General features: G+C 42.2%; 1 protein-coding gene across 2 annotated transcripts in view; it reads right to left on the bottom strand.

Moving 5' to 3' along the window:
- Positions 1 to 24,301, bottom strand: part of bahd1 (bromo adjacent homology domain containing 1) — an 81,008-nt gene that overhangs the window by 1,968 nt on the left and 54,739 nt on the right. For both annotated transcript variants that reach the window (XM_072265218.1, XM_072265227.1), the window contains 3 exons: positions 14,922 to 15,081; positions 5,023 to 5,102; positions 844 to 935 (listed from right to left, as the gene is read on the bottom strand). In XM_072265218.1, coding sequence (XP_072121319.1) covers positions 844 to 935; positions 5,023 to 5,102; positions 14,922 to 15,081 — 332 coding nt within the window. The remainder of the gene's footprint in view (positions 1 to 843; positions 936 to 5,022; positions 5,103 to 14,921; positions 15,082 to 24,301) is intronic.

The raw sequence follows: 24,301 nt of genomic DNA on the forward strand, positions 1-24,301 counted from the left end.
GATTTTACCCAACTTCCTTTTCAGTACATGTATATATTGACTTTATCCAGTTATGAGATACTCCGTTCCCTATTCCAGCCATTAGATTAGATTAGCTTATGAGAACACTCAATCTTCTTTTACTGTCATTTAGAAATGCATACATGTATTAAGAAATGATAATGTTCCTCCAGAGTGATATCACAGAAAAATAGGACAAACCAAAGACTAACACTGACAGAACCACATAATTATAACATATAGTTACAACAGTGCAAAACAATACCATAATTTGATAAAGAACAGACCATGGGCACGGTAAAAAAAAAAGTCTCAAGTCCCGATTGACTCCCAAGTCCCAATAGCAGGAGGCAAAAGGAAGAAACTTCCTGCCATAAACCTCCAAGGCACCGACAACCGCCGATGCCTTGGAAGCAGCCGACACCAAGTCCGTCCATCTGAAAACTTTGAGCCTCCGACCAATCCCTCCAATACAGCCTCCCTCCGGAGCACCATCCTCTGTCGAGCGCCTTCGACCTAGCCCCAGTCATCGAAACAAGCAAAGCCGAGGACTCGGGACCTTCTGCTCCAGAGATTACGGTTACCACACAGTGGCAGCGGCAGTGAAGCAGGCATTTCAGAGGTTTCTCCAGATGTTCCTCCATACTCTCACATCTGTCTCCATCAAATCAGAATTGCGCACGGTCCCCTACTTGACTTGACGGTCCCCTACCATTAAGGAATGGTGTCTCTCAAATTCCATTTATTAGCTACTACTTTACATTTAAGGATCCACTTTGAGCACCTTTTTGAACCACCGTCTTTTCCATTGGCCATAGAACTGGAAAGCCCAGTGTTACTCACCTACAGTATTCAGAGAAAGTCAGCACATAACATTTCTCTTCAATGCAGGCGACACTGTTCTCATCTTGGTGCCGAGAAGCAAAGATTTCATTCTGGTGGGGATGGAGACACAAATTAATAAACCTGAAGTTACTGATGTATTCAGTCTCAGTCAGCTCAAACAAGATGTCATCACAACTTCAAAGGAACTTGTGGTAAGCAGCAAAAGAGTAACAGTGCACTTACCAGCAACAATGAAATTTCCCCCTTGTAGTAAAAAGGGAGCTAGGCCTGTTCAGAATTGTTATTTTGAGTAAATAAGATCTAGTTTTATTTGTCATGCAAGGGCAGAGCCCATTTTTGCTAGTAATAAAGTACATTCAAAGCTCTTCAGGAGTGGACTCCTGTGTGAAAAAAAGATCAAGGTTCCATTACAAACTTGAAAGACTGATGAAAGAGATGGCTCAATGAAATGTATGAAATTCTGAAGAGGCATGACGGGGTAGATGTTTCTCCAGCTGGGAGATCTAGAGGTGGGGGTCAGTATCAAAATAAGGGGTTTACCATTCAAAACTGATAGGAGGAAAAAATTCTTTAGAGAACCTTGAAGTTTAGGCCATAAGACATAGGAGTAGAATTAGGCCATTTGGCCTAACAAGTCTGCTACGCAATTCAATCAGGGCTGATTTATTATCCCTCTCAAACAGATTTATTCTCACTGTACACCCTGACTAATCAAGAACCTATCAATCTCTGCTTTTAATACTCAATGACTTGGCATTCAAAGCTGTCCATGGCAATGAATTACAGATTCACTACCCTCTGGCTAAAGAAATTCCATCACTGTTCTAAATAGATGCTCCTCTATTCCGAGGCTGTGTCCTCTGGTCCGAGACTCACCCATTATAGGATATGTCCTCTCTACATACACTCTATCCAGGCCTTTCAATATTTTGGACTTCAATGAGGCCACACCCCCTCAGTATTCTAAACTCAGTAAGATCAGGCTAGAGCTATCAAATGTTCCTCAAATGTTAACTCCTTCAATCTCAGAATAATTCTTGTGAACCTTCTCTGGACCCTCTCCAATGCTAGAACATACTTTCTTAGATAAGGGGCCCAAAACTGCTCACACTACTCCAAGTATGGTCTGACCAATGCTTTATAAAGTTACAGCGTTACATCTTTGTTCTTATATTCTAATCCTCTCAAAATGAACGCCAACATTGCATTTGCCTTCCTCACCACCAATTCAATCTGCAAATTAACTTTTAGGGAATCCTGCACGAGGAGTCCCAAGTCACTTTGCACCTCTGATTTTTGAATTTTCTCCGTTTAGAAAATACTCGATGTCTTTATTCTTTCTACCAAGATGCATGACCATACACTTCCCTGCACCATATTCCTTCTGCCACTTAGCCTATTCTCCCAATCTAAATCCTTCATTAGACTCTGCTTCAGCACATGTCTCTCAAGATATCTTTGTATCACCTGTAAACATGGCCATAAAGCCATTAATTGCATCTAAATTGTTGTCATAATACGTGAAAAGAAGCAGTTCCAAAACCAATCCCTGCAGAACACCACTAGTCACCAGCAGCCAACCAGAAAAGGTGCCCTTTATTCCCACCCTTTTCCTCCTGCCAGTCATCCAATCTTCTATCCATCGTCAGAATCAGAATCAGGTTTATCATCACTGGCATGTGATGTGAAATTTGTTAACTTAGCGGCAGCAGTCCAATGCAATACATAATCTAGCAGAGAAAAAATAGTAAATAAAATAAAAATAATAATAAACAAGTAAATCAATTACAGTATATGTATATTGAATAGATTTAAAAAACATGCAAAAACAGAAATACTCTATATTTAAAAAAAATGAGGTAGTGTCCAAGGAATCGGATGGCAGAGGGGAAGAAGCTGTTCCTGAATCGCTGAGTTTGTGCCTTCAGGCTTCTGTACCTCCTTCCTGATGGTAACAGCGAGAAAAGGGCATGACTAGTACTATCTTCCTGTAATACCATGGACTCTTATCTTGTTAAGCAGCCTCATGTGCAGCACCTTGTCAAAAGCCTTCTGAAAATCCAAGTAAACAACATCCAGACTCTCCTTTGTCTATCCTGCCTATTAATTCCTTTGGAGTTCCTACCCAAGACTGTGGAAGCTTGGTTGCTGAGGACATTCACGGCAGGGGTTGAGAGCTTTTTGATTTAAGGTTGTAAGGGGTTTCCTCTTTTATGTTACTGCATAGGCTAATTAAAATGGCTTCTTTGTTATGTTAACTGTTGAAGTCCTCCCGTTAGCAGTTTGTTTGGATTATGTTACTGATAAGAGGGTGAACGAACCAATTGAGATAGATGTTATTCTTTCCGTGTGTCTGTAAGTTATTGTGATGCGCGGGTTTTTGGGCAGAAGGCAAGAGAGAGAGGGAGGAGGATGGACAAGGTGCTGTGAGTCAGCTAACGGGGTCGAACCCCGAACAGAAGTCCGAGGTCCAGGGTGTTCGGCGAGGAGAGGAGACAGAGACAGACTCCTGTGGAGCGTCTGGTCGACCGCAGGTCGAAGTGGTCGGAGGGGAGACGCAGGGTGAAGGAGGGTCCTGAGCTCCAACTGTTTGTGCACGAAGAGATTGAACTTTGATAAGTGTAGCACCTTTTACTTTCCTTTTATATTTTATCTCTATTAACTATATAGTTCCAGTAATATCTATAAACTGTAATTCATTTAATCGTATCTGGTGTATTGTCTGTTATTTGGGCGAGGTGGGGTACATCACATAGCATCCACACAAACTAATTAACCAGTTTGGTGGGGCCGAGGGCTGTTTCCCTAGACGACAGCGAGCTGAGCGACCCTGAGTCTTTCCAGGGGGCTACAAGGTTATCAAGGAACATGGAAATTGCACAGGAAAGGGGTAACAAGGGGCCAAATGCCTCAAATCTACTTCTATTTTGATTTTCTTTTTAAAGACATTTATTCTCCAGACAAACAACTGTAAATGTTGGAATCTGAGCAACAAATTACTAGAGGAACTCAGCTGGTCAAACAATATTAATGGTGATGGGGTTGTAGTGGAGAAGGAACTGTTGAAGTTGTTTCAGGTCAGGACCCTGAATCAAGACGGGCTTTGTCCCTAATTGCACCTGACTACCATGAGCCAACACACAGTGAGTTGGGAGAGAGTTAGTGTTTTCCTCAGTTTGCTGTGTTCTGCCCCACGATCTGCTTTACTCATCATTATGTGTTGTGCTATATGACGTGGGCAATCATGGTCTTCTGAACATGATTGTTCATGGCAAATATTTCTACAGAAGTGGTTTGCTATTGCCTTCTTCTGGGCAGTGTACTTACAAGATGGGTAACCCCAGCCATTATCAATACTCTTTAGAGATTGTCTGCCTGGTGTCAGTGGTCACATAACCAGAATTTGAGATTATGCACCAGCTGCTCATGTGACCATCTACCAGCTGCTCCAATGGCTTCCCTTGATCATGATCGAGACCTAGGCAAGTGCTACACCTTGCCCAAGGGTGACCTGCAGGCTAGCGGAGGGAAGGAGAGCCTTACACCTCCTTCATTAGAGACATAGCTCCACCCTGTCACCCCTATTTGCTCCACTACCTTACGTGAAAGTCAAGATTTCAGTAGTGAATTGGTGCATGTTAGTTTCTGCCTTGTTTCAGCCTACTTACACCAGAGGAAAAGTGGTTCTCTCAGGTCCCATGAAAAGCAGCAGCTAAACTATATAAACCTGTCATTCATTGCTCATTTGCTCTTAACCCTGCTGTATTCAAAAATGGTTACAGTTAATGACCTATAATACTTTCCAATTCATTAGTATGTTAACCTCCTTGCTATATGTGGTACAGGACAAGGAAAGTCCAATTCTTCCTCTGACTTCACTCGGTTTACGTTAAACACCGTTTCATTATACAGCGAAAGTAATTGCAATAAAGCAAAAAGCAATAACCACCTAAAAAAAGCCAAGACAAAAGCACAATAAAGTTCAAGTAGTCACACCACCACGTATCAAGACACAAGACCGGTGCTAGTGAGAGACACTAATATTGCAAAAGGCAACGAGCAAGAGATAGAATAAGGAGAAAAGACCAGAATAGGGTCAAAGGCAAAGAGCAAGAGGTTAAGGGAGAGATGTAGAAAGGACTGCCTAATTTTGTAGGGAAGGATGGTGATGCTCACCTCACAGTGAATGCTGGGATTTCTGCCTCCCTGGATGTGCTCAGGCCTGTAGTACCAGTAAAGGCTCATCATGAGTTCCCCTACAAGAAGAAAGTAACACTTTAGTGAGCACAAACTCAGGTGAAGGCTACAATAACCACTCAAACTTGTACAATAGACTTGGCAACTTCAGGTATCTCCAGGGATTTGATAAACACCCCTGCAAACAACTATATTGGGCTTGTTGCATAGGGGCTGCTATGGTAGGTTTGCTTTGAGTTGTCTAGCAAACTTAGTCCAAGTCCCATGATATGAATTGGGGACTATAAATTCACTTATTAAAAAACTATCAAACTCTCAAAACTCAAATGGTCTCATAATTAACATTTACTGAGAGAAATTTGACATTTTTGCCATTGTTGCTTCAGTCCTGTCTAGTCTGTAAGCTGGATTCTAAAGTGACTTGAGAAGCCATTCTGTTGCGTCAGACCTCTAGTCTCTACAAGTTTCAGCAAAGACCCCTACTACCTCATTGAGGGAACTCAGCTGTGCGGATAATTCAAGCTTCATCCTTGACAACTACATTAAAAAATATAGAAAACTAGACAGCTGTAATCCATCTCAAATCGAAGAAAATGCATCCACTCCAATCACAAGATCAGAAATTATTTATACATTTAAAACAGTGGAGAGTGCTCTATGCATGCAGTCCCCCATGTAACCTTTCACAAAATATTTGTATTCAATAATCTTGGCGGCAAATCTAGCACTATGTAGATCCATGTGAGAGGAAGATCAAATGAATGTTGATACAAGGCAGGGACTGTTACACAGATGTAACATCACTCACCACTTGTGTAGCTGTATTTTATAAATCAGTACACCAAACTGCATCTGCAACTCATAATTTTACTTGATCTCCACACATATAATAACTGACATTTTACACAGAGTTTTTATTAAAACAAAGACTAGATCTGCAAATTCCCGGCTGATCTACTGACTGCTGCTAGAATCATGCACTCAATGGCCACTTTAGTAGTTACACAGAAACATAGAAAATAGGTGGAGTAGGCCATTCGGCCCTTCGAGCCTGCACTGCCATTCAGTATGATCGTGGCTGATCATCCAACTCAGAACCCTGCACCAGCCTTCCCTCCATACCCCCTGATCCCCGTAGCCACAAGGGCCATATCTAACTCCCTTTTAAATATAGCCAATGAACTGGCCTCAACTGTTTCCTGTGGCAGAGAATTCCACAGATTCACCACTCTCTGTGTGAAGAAGTTTTTCCTAATCTCGGTCCTAAAAGGCTTCCCCTTTATCCTCAAACTGTGACCCCTCGTTCTGGACTTCCCCAACATTGGGAACAATCTTCCTGCATCTAGCCTGTTCAATCCCTCTAGGATTTTACATGTTTCAATCAGATCCCCCCTCAATCTTCTAAATTCCAACGAGTATAAGTCTAGTTCATCCAGTCTTTCATCATATGAAAGTCCTGCCATCCCAGGAATCAAGCTGGTGAACCTTCTTTGTAGTCCCTCTATGGCAAGGATGTCTTTCCTCAGATTAGGGGACCAAAACTACACACAATACTCCAGGTGTGGTCTCACCAAGGCCTTGTACAACTGCAGTAGTACCTCCCTGCTCCTGTACTCGAATCCTCTTGCTATAAATGCCAGCATACCATTTGCCTTTTTCACCGCCTGTTGTATCTACATGCCCACTTTCAATGACTGGTGTATAATGACACCCAGGTCTTGTTGCACCTCCCCTTTTCCTAATCAGCCACCATTCAGATAATATTCTGTTTTCCTGTTTTTGCCACCAAAGTGGATAACTTCACATTCATCCACATTAAATTTCATCTGCCATGAATTTTCCCACTCACCTAACCTATCCAAGTCACCCTGCATCCTCTTAGCATCCTCCTCACAGCTAACACTGCCGCCCAGCTTCATGTCATCCGCAAACTTGGAGATGCTGCATTTGATTCCCTCATCCAAGTCATTAATATTTCCATTCCCTCAAGATCAGTCTTTTGGCAACAATCATCCCCAGCATAAGAGACTGCGAGCAGCCAAATATAGTGGGACCAGCTTCTGAGGGGAAGGATCTTTTATAGGCCTTTGAGTACCAGTCGAATATTTTGGACCAAAATCCAGTCAGTTACAACTGCTCATGAATGTAAATACCTAATCAGTCAATCACCTGTCAGCAACTCAATGCATAAAAGCATGCAGACATGGTCAAGATGTTCAGACCAAACATCAGAATGGAGAAGAAATGTGATCTAAGTGACTTTGAACACAGAATGATTATTGGTACCATACAGGGTGGTTTGGGTATCTCAGAAACAGCTGATCTCCTGGTGATCTCCTTCACCCGAGTCCAAAAATCATGAACATAAAGGAAATAGGAACTAGATTTGGTGCAAGTTTAAAGCAGTTTACTAATGAAACTGCTATGCAGCATTCTTTTTAAAATATCTAAATCATAAAGATAAAGGTTTACAGTTCAATCCTTAAACTAGCCACAGGGCCACTGCTACTTTGAAAGGTATGGCTGGAATGAAAGCAGGGAAGAACAAATCCCTATGGTGGTGGCCACTGGGAATCCAGATGTGGCTAATGCATTTTTGAGAATAGAAAATGAGTAACAAGCACAACCATTTGGTAAGCCCAAATGTTGACGGATGGCCCATAGTTCTATTGATTGTTGACAGAACTGCTGAGTTCTATAAAATGATCAGTCGGGGATCACTCAGAATTTTATACCTCATTCACTCACCAAACTACCACAATGGGAACTCAAGATACAAAACAATTGTGTATTTAACAAAAATGACAAGTTGCTACTTAGCTCCACCCAAGATTAGATGGAGATCTCCAGAGAATAAAATGCACAACATATACATCTTTGCACAAGACATGCCTTGTGATCTTGGAATGCTGTTACATAATGCAGTCTGGTGATGTACCATTTCACTTGTGGTAGAGATCTGTTCCACCCACCATTTCTTATTCAGTCCATGTTTTGTGCTACACCATCCTTTTATCAGCTTTTATCACATGGTCAGCATCCACTTGTAATCCAATCCAAGTTCTGTGACAGATGCATCAATTATCTGTAACTACTCGATAGATTAGGCGCTACATTAATGACATATGATTCATTTTGATCCAAACCTACCACCTGTGCCAGACTTGTGTGAATGGGCTTTTCAATGTTCTGTCATAAGCACATCAGTGCACCTCTGTGATTGATATCATGAGTTTCCTTGCTGACAAATATTCAGAAACAGGTGCATGTATAAACACACGGACAACTAAGATGATTGTAAAATCAGCACACACAACACACACACACTCCACTTCTGGTAAGATGGCAGTGTGCTTGGACATAGTGGCGTCTACAAGGTCAACTAAAGGTGTTATTGTCTTTTTTTTTTTTAAAATGTATTTTTATGATCCTAAGACCCTGCTGGACATTGCAGTCCAACAGTGAGTGATCATCTTCGTTGCTTGTCTTGTGATCGCAGGACCCCCTTAGACATTGGTGATGTAGAATGCTTCAAATACAATTCACTGGTTTATTGGCAAACAGCAGGGAAACTATCCTTGGTTGTATTAAGGACTAGGCCTCAAGCAGTGGTGGTGCCCGGGGTGAAGTGTTGGAGTTGGCCGCTCCGCCGGAGTGCTGGAGGCAGCACGGCATGGTGTCCATGCTGAACCCTGTGCTGGCCCACAGTGCTTACTCGGCTGTAGACAAGCAGTATTGTGTTCGACTGCAGACTGCCACTCGGGGACTCGGACTGATTTTTTTGTATGACTGTATTTTACTGCTATCTTACATGTGCTATGTGTGCCTGGGCTGTGTATGATTGTTGGCACTGTGTTTTGCACCTTGGAGTAACACTTTCTTTTGGCTGTATTCATCAGTATGTATGTATGGTTGAATGACAATTAAACTTGAACTTGAGCACGCACAATGTTGCAACAATATTGCCTTTTCTTTTGTTTATCCAAGGCGCTACATCAGACCAACAAACCATACATGTCTAAGGATGGAGTAAAAAAAACCTCCTTTGGGAACTTTCATCCGAATATCTGATATTTGGTAGTTTCTGAGTAAAGTTAAATACAGATAAGCCATGACCTTATTTAATGGCAAAACAGGCTTGAGGGACTTGTGGCAGACTGCTGCTCTTGTTTTGTGTTTTTACTCCAAAGATTTAGGTTGTTAATCCACTGCAGAATGATGGCACTGCGACTTTTAAAGTGCCTCGGCTCTGTTGATTCACCAAACAGACAGGGAGCTCTCTCACTGGTATCCCAGCCAGTTTTCACTCTTCAACCAACATCAATAAGGGAGATTATCAGGTCATTGCACTGGCATTTCTGGGAACCTGTGAAATGTCTGCTGTGCTCACCACACTAGTGATTATGCATCCAAAATACTTTTATTAACTATGCAACACTGTGAAGAAGCACCCCAAACATTTGGAGACAGGGCCGCACTGACTTCTGCTGTGAATTTCTCTCAGCCTGCAGCAATTCCACATTAGACTGGCTTCCCCCGAAGGAGCAGTGCTTGTTTCTCATGTTTCACAACTATTGAATCTGAGCCAGTAGTACAGAGAATTTCTCACAGCAGCAAGGGCACATGGCTGAACAAAGCCCACATGTTACAAGCAGACAAGACTAACATTTGACTAAAATAAACAGGTGTAATTAGCACTTGGTGCCCGACTTATACACTGATACACTAGGGTGTTTTAATTACCTGGTCCCTCTCTAGTCTCTAGAGAGACTCTACCACTGTTTCAGTCAACCAGAAAGAGAATTTACTCTCAAATGATTGTTAAAATTTATGGCAAGATAAAACGCTGGAGGAAATCAGCAGGTCAGGCGGCATCTACGTAAATGACTAGGTAGTCGATGTTTTGGGCCGAGACCATTCTTCCGGAAAAGGTGGGGGAGGGGAAAGAGGCTTACTGAAAGGTGACAGGTGAAGCCAGGTAGGTGAGAAAGGTCAAGGGATACAGAAGAAATCTGATAGAGGAGGAGAGTGGACCATAGGAGAAAGGTAGGGAGGAGGGTTCCCAGGGGTAAGAGGTAAAAGGTCAGAGTGGGGAATAGAGGGGGATTTGCTTACCGGAATGAGAAGTCAATATTCATACCAACAGGCTGGCAGCTACCCAGAACAACAAGGTGTTCCTCCTCCACCCTCAGGGTGGACTCATCTTGGCACAAGACACATTAGAACAGGAATGAGAATCAGAATTAATATGTTTGGCCACTGGCAAGTCCTGCTGGTGGTGGATGGTGCAGAGGTGCTTGACGAAGCAGTTACAGTTTATGACAGGTCTCACCAATGTAGAGGAGCACTGGACACAACAGACGACCCCAGAAGATTTGCAGGTGAAGGACTGCCTCGGGCTCTGAACAGAGGTGAGGGAGGTGGTGTATTAGTAGGTGTTGCACTTAGGCTGCTTGCAGGGATTAATGCCAGAGTGAGACAAGTGGGGACAGACAAATGGACAAGGTAATCATGGAAGGACTGATCCCTGTGGAAAGCGGAGGAGGTAAAGATATGTTTAGTGATAGGATCCCTTTAGAGATGGCAAATAATTAAAATGATTAAGTTTTAAAAACAGACAATGTCTTCCCTTTGGTTTAGTATGAAGTGCATCAAAATGATAATACTGAGTCCTCAACACCAGCAAGACTTAGTGCAAGTACTGACAATATTTCAAACAACAATATACAGGAATCACTCCTAAATAAATTGCTGAAAATTCCTCTTCAATAGAAACTCTAAATCATTAGATTGAAAGTAGAAGGAAAAATGAATAGGACGGAGAAAAGAGCGGGTAGCCAGTTATTCCCCTCATGTGAAGGTTGGTAAAGAAGAGATCAGGCTTGGAACTGAACAGCAATCATCCCATGAATTCTGAAGAATTCCTCGAATGCCACAGTCTAAGATCATCTGCCAGCACACTAAGCAAATTAGGAAAACAGGAATTCATTTCTCCAACATCACAAAGGAGCTAACACTACTGGTTACACTGCACTAGCTCCAGTCATCAGCAGATCTAGGAACACGGACATGGGATAAAAACATTAGAAACGCTGTTCACAGTAGCCTCAACACAACTGACTGAATAGCTTAGATTCACAAACTCAAATCATGGGAAGGACAAGCATTTGGTTCCAAACTGCCTCCTTGCAGAGCTACCCATCCAGAGACCCTTTTAAGCAGCTCAGAGAGCCAAGAAAATTAAAGGCCTCTGATCCAGTAATGAAGACTTAATATTCTGTGTTCAGTTCTCTTAAAAACACAAGATGTCAACAGAAGTTCTTAAAATTAGACAAGAACTTTTCAGTGTAGGCTGAAACCACATCCAACGGACTACAAAATGTAGAATATTTTAAGGGATAATAACACTTCACAACTATTTCACTGGCTGTAAACTACAACATCCTGAGAAGGACACAAGGAAAGCCAAATTAAATGCAAATTTTCCTTCTGTGTTACCAGAGTATGGTTTAAATTGGAATGTATTAGCAAAAGAACTGATTGAGAGGAATTCAGATCAGTGTGAAAGAATAAGGGATGAGGTTGAGTGCAAGAGGAAGCTTGTGCGGAGTGACAAAAGTGCAAAGGATGACCTAATTCTGTGCTGTAAATTCCCAGTAAATCTGTGTAAAGCCTGGGTCCAGCAGTTTCCCTTTCATTGGCTGAGCAGTGAGACGCAACTAGGGAGATTTACAAAGCCTTCTGTAATGAGTGCTTAATGTTACCAACTGAACAGCAGAAAGCACCACTTAACATCACAAGTGGCAGATGTGTGAAATATTTATGACAAAGCCTCAAATTATGGAAGAACTAGCCATTTGAGCATAGCCCAGGGGAGGTTAAATCTGGATATGGCAATCTAAGTAGTAGTGTAGTGGGGCAGAAAGAAACATTTTTTTTTAAGCACAGTGAGCTATGATGAAATGGAATGTTGTCCTGAAAGAATGGCAGAAATAGACTGGATAGAAAGCTTCAAAAAAAAAAGAAAAAGGGGAATTAGGTACTCATTTAAAAATAATAAAGTTAATGGGCCACAGACCAAGAGCAGAGAAGTAAAAGTAACTGGATACTTCCGTCTCAAATAGTTGGCACAGACATTATGGACTGAGTGGTATCCCCCTACATTATAATCTGTGTACTCAGCCCCCTGCTGCACTCACTGTACACCCATGATTGTGTAGCCAAGTTTCCATCGAACTCAATATAGAAGTTTGCTGATGACACCACAATTGTAGGTCTTATCTCAGGTAATCATGAGTTTGAGTACAGAGAGGAAATTAAGAACCTGGTGGCATGGTGTGAAGACCATAACCTATCCCTCAACATCAGCAAGACGAGGAAATTGGTTGTTGACTTCAGAAGGAGTAGCGGACCGCACGACCCCATTTACATCGGTGCTGCGCAAGTGGAACAGGTCAAAAGCTTTAAGTTCCTCGGGGTCAATATCACAAATGACCTGACTTGGTCCAACCAAGCAGAGTCCACTGCCAAGGAGGCCCACCAGCGCCTTTACTTCCTGAGAAAGCTAAAAAAATTTGGCCTGTCCCCTAAAACCCTCACTAATTTTTATAGATGCACCGTAGAAAGCATTCTTCTGGGGTGCATCATAACCTGGTATGGAAGTTGTCCTGTCCAAGACCGGAAGAAGCTGCAGAAGATTGTGAACACAGCCCAGCACATCACACAAACCAACCTTCTGTCCTTGGACTCACTTTACACCGCACACTGTTGGAGCAGTGCTGCCAGGATAATTAAGGACATGACCCACCCAGCCAACACACTTTTTGTCCCTCTTCCCTCCAGGAGAAGGCTCAGGAGCTTGAAGACTCGTACAGCCAGATTTGGGAACAGCTTCTTTCCAACTGTGATAAGGCTGCTGGACGGATCCTGACCCGGATCTGGGCCATACCCTCCAAATATCTGGACCTACCTTTCTGTTTTTTTGCACTACCTTACTTTCCCTTTTCTATTTTCTATTTATGATTTATAATTTAAATTTCTAATATTTACTATCGATTTGTACTCCAGGGAGCGCGAAGTGCAGAATCAAATATCGCTGTGATGATTGTACGTTCTAGTATCAATTGTTTGGCAACAATAAAGTATAAAGTAATAATCTTTGCTAAAGAGTAAAGACATTACCTTTATACTAAAGCAAGAGACTAGAATCCCTAGTCTGCTCCTGTAGTCTTACATTATTGCCTACTGTGAAGTCTGTTAAGAGTGACATACAGAGAAGAAAGGAGGGCTGAATCCAAGGATTTGAATTCTAATGCCAAGCCTTTAGAAATGGATCAAGCTAAGGTTGAAGTGGTTTCCCAGTGTCCTGCATTTGGCAGTAGATGCTACTGGTAATCCGACTGAAGATTTGAAAGTCAGACAGACGATAATATCTGCTGAGCAATGGAGTGACAGCATTCCCATAGCAAGCTTCTGCACGGTACTCAGAGCACAGAAAGGGGTGGTCCCATTTCCTTTCTGCTGCCTGCCACCAAACATCAATCACTATGGTATTTCACAGGCCATCTGCCTTGCACAACTCCCTTGACATCTTATTGAGCACAATAACCCTCCCAAGCAATAAACGTCCCTTCACAATCTCCCAGCCGACACTACTGCAGTACTGGAGAGCTCTCAGCTCTTCAATCCCTTTACCAAAGTGGAAGGCCACTTTTTCTAGAAACGCAACACCCACAGTTGAACTGGAGAGGAGGACAGGCACAGGAACTGGACACAATTTACACCGAAAACATCTCCATCTGGGTCAGCTCTGTGGGAGTTCTCAGAAATCAGTTGGGTAGCAACAACACAATGCTGAGTTGTAGAGGCAATAAACATGCTGGTGGGCACATACTACCTGCTCTTAAGACACCCTTAGCTCCCACTTTGCAGATGCTGCTTTGAAGGGGACTTCCTCATTGACAGGAACACTGGATATGGCATGAAATTCCAACCGCACACTGCCTGCCTGAATAACACAGGTATCCCTACATGGCAGCCCTCTCAAAAGAAGTTTACAGGAACAGCACCTTTCAGAAGCAATTATACAGGAAATCCATTTCTAACCCCTAGCTATTAGAATGGCCAAGCAGAAAGATCTAGTGTTGGACTGAGGAGTGTTGCAGAAGGGTCATGCAGAAAACCAAGTTACATCAAGGAGAAGCATAAGTGATTCGTTATTCCCATTATTTTACTTTTAAACAGTGACTGCACTGAATTTGTATCCTTTTCAATCTCTCTACTTCCTACTTTGCAGTTCCCTCTCTCTCTCTCTCGCTCTCTGGAATATCTAAATAAACAGGATATTCAACTACACCAAGGATAACAACCATCTTTCAGGGAAACGCATCCTCTGGGGCTTCACGGAAGTGATACCAATAATTTGGGACGCTATGTGAGAGACCGAAGACTGGTAAGGGATACCTTTGGGCAAGGTGGAAAGCTTTAGCAAAGGACTTCCAGCTACACCTCTACTGGCCAAAGGATGCAGCAATTAATGCAGGAATGACCAGGAGGCCAGAGGTGGACTGTACAACTGGAAAAGATTAATAGATAGAATGGGGCAAGGTCATGGAAGCACAAACATTTTAAAATCATGGCCTTCTGCAAACAGCAACAATTAAGGTCGGCAGACACAAGCATGTGGAAAATGACCCTGATGAGAGCTGGGACTCGGCTAGTTGGTGCTAATGTTCTGGAGGATGGAAAAAGAAACTAATGAGAACTCATCTTTCATGTTAACATTTGGAACAGGTTCACATGGTTCAGATTCTTAAGTCTTATAGGTAAGAGGCACGATATCTCCTTGCTTTGCTTTTATGTTGGACCGATTGACTTACCTGATGTAGGGTCCTCCCAGAGTGCAGAAACCTTGGCAACATATGGAATTGATTTCTTCCTAGGTCCTGACTTCAATAAAACAGTGTCCCGAACCTTGACCACTTCTCCATCTCTTTCAACAGCTGAATAACACTTGCGAATTAGGGGCTGCACTTCACCCTGGAGAGCAAAAAGGATCAGAGGATCAACTGGAAATAGCATGGACAAGGAGAAAGGTCAAGTGACTCATTCAGAAGGGCAACACATACAAAATGCAGGAGGAACTTACCAGGCCAGGCAGCATCCCAGAAACAAGTACAATCGATGTTTCGGGCCGAGACTCTTTGGCAGGACTGGAGAGAAAAGGCTGAGGAGTAGATTTGAAAGTGGGGGGAGGGGGGAGAGAAACACCAGGTGATCGGTGAAACCTCGAGGGGGAGGAGATGAAGTAAAGAGCTGGGAAGTTGATTGGTGAAAGAGACAGAAGGCCATGGAAGAAAGAAAGGGGGTGGGGGGAAGAAAGGAGCATCAAAGGGAGTCGAGGACGGGCAAGGAGATATCTCTCTCTCAGTCTTGTTTTACGGCGATTAGCACCCAGCTTAACGATGCATTACCGCCACCTTCTGCTCCGGAGTGTGCAATAGACTTACATCCTAAATCCCTTCACCCTGTCTGTCTGTCTCTCTCACTCACACACACACACACACATACACACACACACACACACACTAACCTATATTTTATCCTCCCATCTTTGGCCATCCTAGTACCCTATTCCTGCTTATCTGTCATATCCTATTTAAAAAAAAACCCTGTACCTCTTAAGAAAACTAAAAATACCCTGACCTGTGCTCTCTCACCCATGCCCAGCAACCCTTTTAATGTGAATTCCTGCACCCCCAATTCCCTTAATTCTCATCATGTCTCTGCATCCCATACTTCCTGCAACTCTGAATTACATGTTCTACTGATTCCTCTTCCTGACATTCCTCACACAATCCTGTCTGGTGTTTCCTTAGCATTTTCAATGTTTTGTTTAATGCCCAGTGCCCCAGCCTTAACCTAGTCCACACAGTTTCCTCTCTCTTGTATCCACTACCTATCCTAGTACCTGCAAGGAGATGAGAGGAAAAAAGGGATGGGAAATGGTGGGGGGGGGGGGGGGGAAAGAGAGTGGGAGCATTACTAGAAGTTTGAGAAGTCCATGTCCATGCCATCAGGTTGGAGGTTACCCAAGGTGCTGTTCCTCCAACCCAAGTGCAGCCTCATCCCGAAGGTGAGGGAGGACATGGATAGATATATCGGAACGTGACACATCCCATTTTCCCTCTCTCAACTTAACTTCTATCCGCCCATCCCTCCCTCTGGTGCTCTTCCCCACTTTTCTTTCTTCCATGGCTTTCTGTCTCTTTTACCACTTTACTTCCCAGCTCTTTACTTCATCCCTCCCCCTCCAGGTTTCACCTGGTGTTTCTCTCTCCCCTCGCCCCACTTTTAAATCTACTCCTCAGCTTTTTTTTTTTATCTCCAGTCCTGCCGAAGGGCTTCAGCCTGAAACGTTATCTATACTCTTTTCCAAGATACTGCCTGACCTGCAAAGTTCCTCCAGCATTTTGTGTACACTGCTTGGATTTCCAGCATCTACAGATCTTCTGTTTGTCATTCAGAAGGGGGCAGGTTGAGGTCCAGATCACAGAGACTTTGTAAAAGAAAATCCAGTCAGCTGCATGGAATTTGGTACTGAGGAAGTACCACGTATCAGAAGTTAATATCTTTTCTATGAAGTGTTAAACCAAGCACACTCATTTGATCTCTCAAACAAATACTAAAAAAAAAATTACAGGAACCTAGTTCTTCCTATGGTAATAGGCAGAATATATTCTTACAAAAATATGAGATTTTGTATTATATGGACAGGATTGTATTGTCTAAAACAGCACTGCATAGCAATTTGCTGTTTACACTCAAATAGTGGCTACAATTCAAACACACTTTATTAAAGTTTGCGGTATCTTGCTTGTGAAAGGTGCTTTGAAAGAGTTTTCTATACCTGTCCTGAAAAGTAATATGAATCTCAGTGTGTATTAGCACAACTTTGCACATAAAATTACGATGCCTCCTCTGGTATGCAGTCTACTAAGGGTAAGTATCCAAAACTTATCAATGTAGATAATCTCCATATTTCTCTCATCAATGTGCAGGGTACAAACTGTACAAAGCTTGCTTACAGGAAACAGGCCTCAATAGAGTTAAGTAGCTTAATCCAGAATAGCAGTCTCTCAATCTCACTGCTTCATGGTATTCATAATATCCCTATATAGTCTTCAACTAAAGCACCAATTTATGTGAAGTATTTTTCTACCTACAAAGCTTCACCCCAATGATGTTGAATGATTGTGCAATTGCAAAGGTACATCCTAGGCAACTTTAACCTCATCCTTGACAACCTGATGCACTGATAGTGCATTTTCAAGTGCCCCTGAAAACTTCCCTGGAGCACTTGACAGAAGTAATATTCACACAACTTGAGCAACATTAAAGTACATCATCATATGCAATGAAATTTGGTGAAAATTTGGTCTCTGGGAGCAGCTTAGAGCAGGAGTTTAGAAAGGAAATTACAGAGTTTGGGCTCAGATGGTAGAAACCATGGAGGTCAAAGAACTCCAGAGTTATTACATCTGAAGATGAATAGAGGGCGAAGGGCCAAAGCCATGGAAAACGTGATCACTAGTACAAGGATTTTAAATTTGAGGTACTTCTGGATCAGAAGACAATGCAAACCAGCAGGCACAAGGGTGCCAAGTGTACAGACAGACAGGCAACATACTCCTTCATGCACTCAAATCAAAACCTAAATTGTTAGCGTATTCAAAAAAATGCCTGGAGCTTTAATACTAGAGGTGGGGCAGTGTGGTTAATGGGAATATGAAAAAATAGGTTACTGGGAAGTAACCGAAGGAATGGAATTGATGATGGGATTGGTCTGAATGTTGAAACAGGCTTAATAGGATAAAGAGCTTCCTCCTTAAATGATGAGCAAATATGAAGCATGAAAAACATCTGAGATCGTAAACAGTTTACCACAGAAAATCATAGTAAATTCTTCCTGCTACGATTAACTAATGAAATAGTCTCAAAATGACACCCGATTTGGTGTGTGCATCTCAGTAGACATATCAAGTAGTAAAAGGCTCTGACGATAATTAACAGATAGGATGAAATAAATGGACCATAACCTCACCTTCAGATAAGTATGGACCTCAAATAAGAATTTTTTATTTAGCTTTAGGGTTCAGACATAAAATTGCATTAGAAACTCTAGCCAAATATCTAGTCGAAAATAAAACAAAATGTTATCTCCAAAAATAAAAAATCCTGCTTTAGCTTGCAAAGAAACAGCAAAAGTAATCAGCTGAATGATAAACTGAAGTCAAAAGGACACAACTTATAATTATAAGTCCAAATTTCTGAATTTAATTACATAGAACAGAAAAAGGAAACTTTAAAAAAAAATTTGCGATTGGAATTAATCCAATTGGGACATTTCTTGATTTTTAGAAAATGTCGGTTTGGCAAAATCTAAGGTTGCTCACTAACTTTTGAGAACACAAAGGCTTCTTAACTTGTACGCTTATTAGAAGTAATGACAGAACTTTCAGAGAAACACTGCTATCACTGTTGAACATATTGATCTTGATTCAGATTCATAGAACCATAGACCATTACAGCACAGAAAGCGGCCTTTTGGCCCTCCTTGGCTGTGCCGAACCATTTTTCTGCCTAGTCCCACTGACCTGCACCTGGACCATATCCCTCCATACACCTCCCATCCATGTACCTGTCCAAGTTTTTCTTAAATGTTAAAAGTGAGCCCTCATTTACCACTTCACCTGCCAGCTCATTCCATACTCCCACCACTCTCCGTGTGAAGCCCCCCCCCCAATGTTCCCTTTAAACTTTTCCCCCTTCACCCTTAACCCATGTCCTCTGGTTTTTTCCTCCCCTAGCCTCAGTGGAAAAAGCCTGCTCGTATTCACTCTATCTATACCCATCATAATTTTATATACCTCTATCAAATCTCCCCTCATTCTTCTATGCTCCAGGGAATAAAGTCCTAACCTATTCAACCTTTCTCTGTAACTCAGATTCTCAAGTCCGGGCAACATCCTCGTAAACCTTCTCTGCAGTCTTTCAACCTTATTAATATCCTTCCTGTAATTTGGTGACCAAAACTGTACACAATACTCCAAATTTGGCCTCACCATTGCCTTATACAACCTCACCATAACATTCCAACTCTTATATTCAATACTTTGATTTATAAAGGCCAATGTACCAAAAGCTCTCTTTACAACCCTATCTACCCGTGACACCACTTTTAGGGAATTTTGTATGTATTCCCAGATCCCTCCGTTCCACTGCACTCCTCAGTGCCCTACCATTTACCTTGTATGTTCTACCTTGGTTTGTCCTTCCAAAGTGCAATACCTCACACTGCCTGTATTAAACTCCATCTGCCATTTTTCAGCCCATTTTTCCAGCTGGTCCAAATCCCTCTGCAAGCTTTGAAAACCTTCCTCACTATCCACTACACCTCTGATCTTTGTATCATCAGCAAATTTGCTGATCCAATTTACCACATTATCATCCAGATCATTGATATAGTTGACAATTAACAATGGACCCAGCACTGATCCCTGTGGCACACCACTAGTCACAGGCCTCCAGTCAGAGAAGCAATCCTCCACTACCACTCTCTGGCTTCTTCCATTAAGCCAATGTCTAATCCAATTTACTACCTCTCCATGTATACCTAACGACTGAATCTTCCTACCTAACCTCCCATGCGGGACCTTGTCAAAGGCCTTACTGAAGTCTATATAGACATCATCCACTGCCTTCCCTTCATCCACTTTCCTGGTAACCTCCTCGAAAAATTCTAATGGATTGGTTAAACGTGACAAAGCCATGTTGACTCTCCTTGATAAGTCCCTGTCTATCCAAATACTTATAGATCCTATCTCTCAGTACTCCTTCCAATAATTTACCTACTACTGACGTCAAATTTACCGGCCTATAATTTCCCAGATTACTTTTACAGCCTTTTTTTTTAAAGTAACAGAACAACATGAGCTATCCTCCAATCCTCCAGCACCTCACCCGTAGATACCGACATTTTAAATATATCTGCTAGGGCCCCTACAATTTCAACACTAGTCTCCTTCAAGGTCCGAGGGAATACCCTGTAAGGTCCTGGGGATTTATCTACTCTGATTTGCCTCAAGATAGCAGGCACCTCCTCTTCCTCAATCTGTATAGGTTCCATGACCTCACTGCTTGTTTGCCTTATTTCCACTGACTCCATGCCAGTTTCCTTAGTAAATACAGACACAAAAAACCCACTTAAGATCTCCCCCATTTCTTTTGGTTCCATACATAGCCGACCACTCTGATCCTCAACAGGACCAATTTTATCCTTTACTATCCTTTTGCTCTTAACATACCTGTGGAAGCTCTTTGGATTATCCTTCACCTTGACTGCCAAAACAACCCCATGTCTTCTTTTAGACCTTCCGATTTCTTTCTTAAGTATTTTCTTGCACTTTTTATACCCCTCAAGCACCTTACTTGCTCCGTTTCCTATACATGTCATACATCTCTCTCTTCTTCTTTATCATTTATTTCTAAATGAACATTCAACAGTTAAATTGTAAGAGTCTTTGACAATTCAAGTAAACCAGGAGACCCTTACCATATTTTTCTTGTTCCATCAAACTCCAGCTCTAATGATCATTAATTTATATAGACAACCAAAATATAAAAATTGCTGGAAATACTCTGCAGGCTAGGCTGCATTTGTAGGACAAGAAACAGAGTTAACTTTCCAGGTCAAAGATGAAATGTTCCAACTCCATTGACCTACAAGCATTGCTTGTAAATTTGACAATAGACAATAGGTGCAGAAGTAGACCATTCCGCCCTTCGAGCCTGCACCGCCATTCTGAGATCATGGCTGATCATCTACTATCAAAACCCGGTTCCTGCCTTGTCCCCATAACCCTTGATTCCCCTAGCCATAAGATACCTATCTAGCTCCTTCTTGAAAGCATCCAGAGAATTGGCCTCCACTGCCTTCTGAGGCAGCGCGTTCCACACCTCCACAACTCTCTGGGAGAAGAAGTTCCTCCTCAACTCTGTCCTAAATGACCTACCCCTTATTCTTAAACCATGCCCTCTGGTACTGGACTCTCCCAGTATCTGGAACATATTTCCTGCCTCTATCTTGTCCAATCCCTTAATAATCTTATATGTCTCAATCAGATCCCCCCCTCAATCTCCTTAATTCCAGCGTGGACAAGCCCAGTCTCTCTAACCTCTCTGCATAAGACAGTCCGGACATCCCAGGAATTAACCTAGTGAACCTACGCTGCACCTCCTCCACAGCCAGGATGTCCTTCCTTAACCCTGGAGATCAAAACTGCACACAATACTCCAGGTGTGGTCTCACCAGGTCCCTGTACAAATGCAAAAGGATTTCCTTGCTTTTGTACTCAATTCCTTTTGTAATAAAGGCCAACATTCCATTAGCCTTCTTCACTGCCTGCTGCACTTGCTCATTCACCTTCAGAGACTGATGAACAAGTACTCCTAGATCTCTTTGTATTTCTCCCTTACCTAACTCCACACCGTTCAGATAATAATCCGCCTTCCTGTTCTTGCTCCCAAAGTGAATAACCTCACACTTATTCACATTAAACACCATCTGCCAAATTTCTGCTCACTCACCCAACCTATCCAAGTCACCTTGAATTCTCCTAACATCCTCATCACGTCACACTGCCACCCAGCTTAGTATCATCAGCAAACTAGCTGATGTTATTCACAATGCCTTCCTCTAAATCATTGACGTAAATCGTAAACAGCTGGGGTCCCAATACCGAGCCCTGTGGCACCCCACTAGTCACCACCTGCCATTCCGAGAAACACCCATTCACTGCTACCCTTTGCTTTCTATCTGCCAACCAGTTTTCTATCCATGTCAATATCCTCCCCCCAATGCCATGAGCTCTGATTTTACCCACCAATCTCCTACGTGGTACTTATCAAATGCCTTCTGAAAGTCAAGGTACACCACATCCACTGGATCTCCCGCATCTATCTTCTTGGTTACATCCTCGAAAAACTCCAATAGATTAGTCAAGCATGATTTGCCCTTGGTAAATCCATGCTGGCTCGGCCCAATCTTATCACTGCTATCAAGATATGCCGCTATTTCATCTTTAATAATAGACTCTAGCATCTTCCCCACTACTGATGTTAAGCTAACAGGGGGTAGTTCTCTGTTTTCTCCCTCCCTCCTTTCTTAAAAAGTGGGATAACATTAGCCATTCGCCAATCCTCAGGAACTGATCCTGAATCTAAGGAACATTGGAAAATGATCACCAATGCATCCGCAATTTCCAGAGCCACCTCCTTTAGTACCCTAGGATGCAGACCATCTGGACCTGGGGATTTGTTAGCCTTCAGTCCCATCAGTCTACTCATCACCGTTTCCTTCCTAATGTCAATCTGTTTCAGTTCCTCTGTTACCCTCTGTCCTTGGTCCATCCATAGATCTGGGAGATTGCTTGTGTCTTTCCTAGTGAAGACAGATCCAAAGTACTTGTTAAAGTACTTTGATACTTACAAAGTACTTATTAAAGTACTTATTTGATGCAATTACCATCTGTATTTTCATGCAAGTCATCAGAGGCAACACCAAGAGTCCTGTGTGGAAATGCAGGTGTTGTCCTGTGTATGGAAGCAGGAAGAAAGGTGAAGCACCTTCTCACTTAGTCCATAAAGTAATATAAGCTGCTTAAGGTAAATGCTATCTCCAGCCAGTGCAATTTGTGAATGGCTAAGCACCCAGTACTGGCCTGGTGGTACCATGCGAATAATATTCCACCAACTAATGAGCAACTAGTTTCTTTTTCCACAATTGATTTCCCTTTAACCCTCTATTCATATTAATATCAAAATTTATTAACATATAAATTCACTTATTTGACAATATTATGAAATGCCTTAAAGCAAAGAGATCTTGTTCTCACCTAACAATAGACACTAGAAAGTGCAGTGAAGTTACTTTGGGTCCAATAGATTCATGACATTCTATTACTCCACACAACTTAACTCATCTATTAACTTGTCTTTTCTCCCTTGTACATTTATCCAGCTTCCCCTTAGACATGCTTAAGCCTGCAACCCCAACTATTTCACCAAGCTTCAATGTCCAAATTCTTCCTTGTGACTAAAGATACTTGGCTCAAATTTCCCACTGGATTTTATACTAATTATTATTCTGTAAAGATGGTCCTAGTTTTGGATACAGTGCTACAGTAGATGTTAACCATGCCTCAACCTTGTTATTCTTTTGCCTGATGAGTGCCAAGGACAAATATAGTATTTCGAGGAATCAGCCAAACATGTGGCTTGATTACTCAACTTATTGCAGTCATCTCCAAGTCAGAAGATTGTGGCTTGAATAATCACTCCGTGGTTAAATGACTGCTACTCCTGATGTTGTAAATCAAAAATAGAAACAGAAAAAGCTGGAAACACTCAGCAGGTCAGACAGCATTTCTTGAAAAAGACAAAGCTAATATTTCAGGTGGGAGAGAACGGTGTGGTCTCAGACCTAAACCTTTAACACTGTTTCTTTTTCCACAGAAGTCACCTATCCTGAGTGTTCCCAGGATTTTCTGTGATAATACTTTGTGATGTCAAAATAACATGCTGTCATACTCAAGTTCTCACAATGCAACTCGTGGAGCAAAGCTCTCCAGCTAGGTAGGCGGCATTCTGCCTTCATAAACAACACCAGAGCAGATCAGTTTCTCAATTACCTCAAAGCTGTAGTGCAATCTTGTTGTGGAAACAGATTACTATTTACCTCCAGAAGTTGTGCTCAATCATACCAGTGCCCAAGAAGAGCGGGGTGAGCTGCCTCAATGACTATTATCTGGGGAGCATTCACACATTCTGCGATGCAGAGCTTTGAGCGATTTAATCATGTTTAGAATTAACTCCCTAAAAAGGACCTGAACCTGCTGCAGGTCGACTCTCCATTTTCAAGGTTAAAAAAAGTGACCTTTTCATGTTACTTTTGTATAAGCCGACCCCTTTTGTAGAGGTTTTTGATTTAACCAGAAAAGATCACAAGATCTCACATGCCGGTACTCAGTTTTGCCGGATCCGGAACCTGGAAATTTTGTGAACCAGTACCTGCTAAGAAAACAGGCCTACAACATTGTACAGCGTTATAAGCGAATTCTTAATAAATAAATCAGGGAGGGAAATTTTGGATTAGGTCTCCAATGGTAAAGAATCCTCTGAAATGTAACCCCCATGAAAC

Source organism: Mobula birostris, chromosome 1 (genome assembly GCF_030028105.1).
Source record: "Mobula birostris isolate sMobBir1 chromosome 1, sMobBir1.hap1, whole genome shotgun sequence".
Taxonomy (NCBI): Eukaryota; Metazoa; Chordata; class Chondrichthyes; order Myliobatiformes; family Myliobatidae; genus Mobula; species Mobula birostris.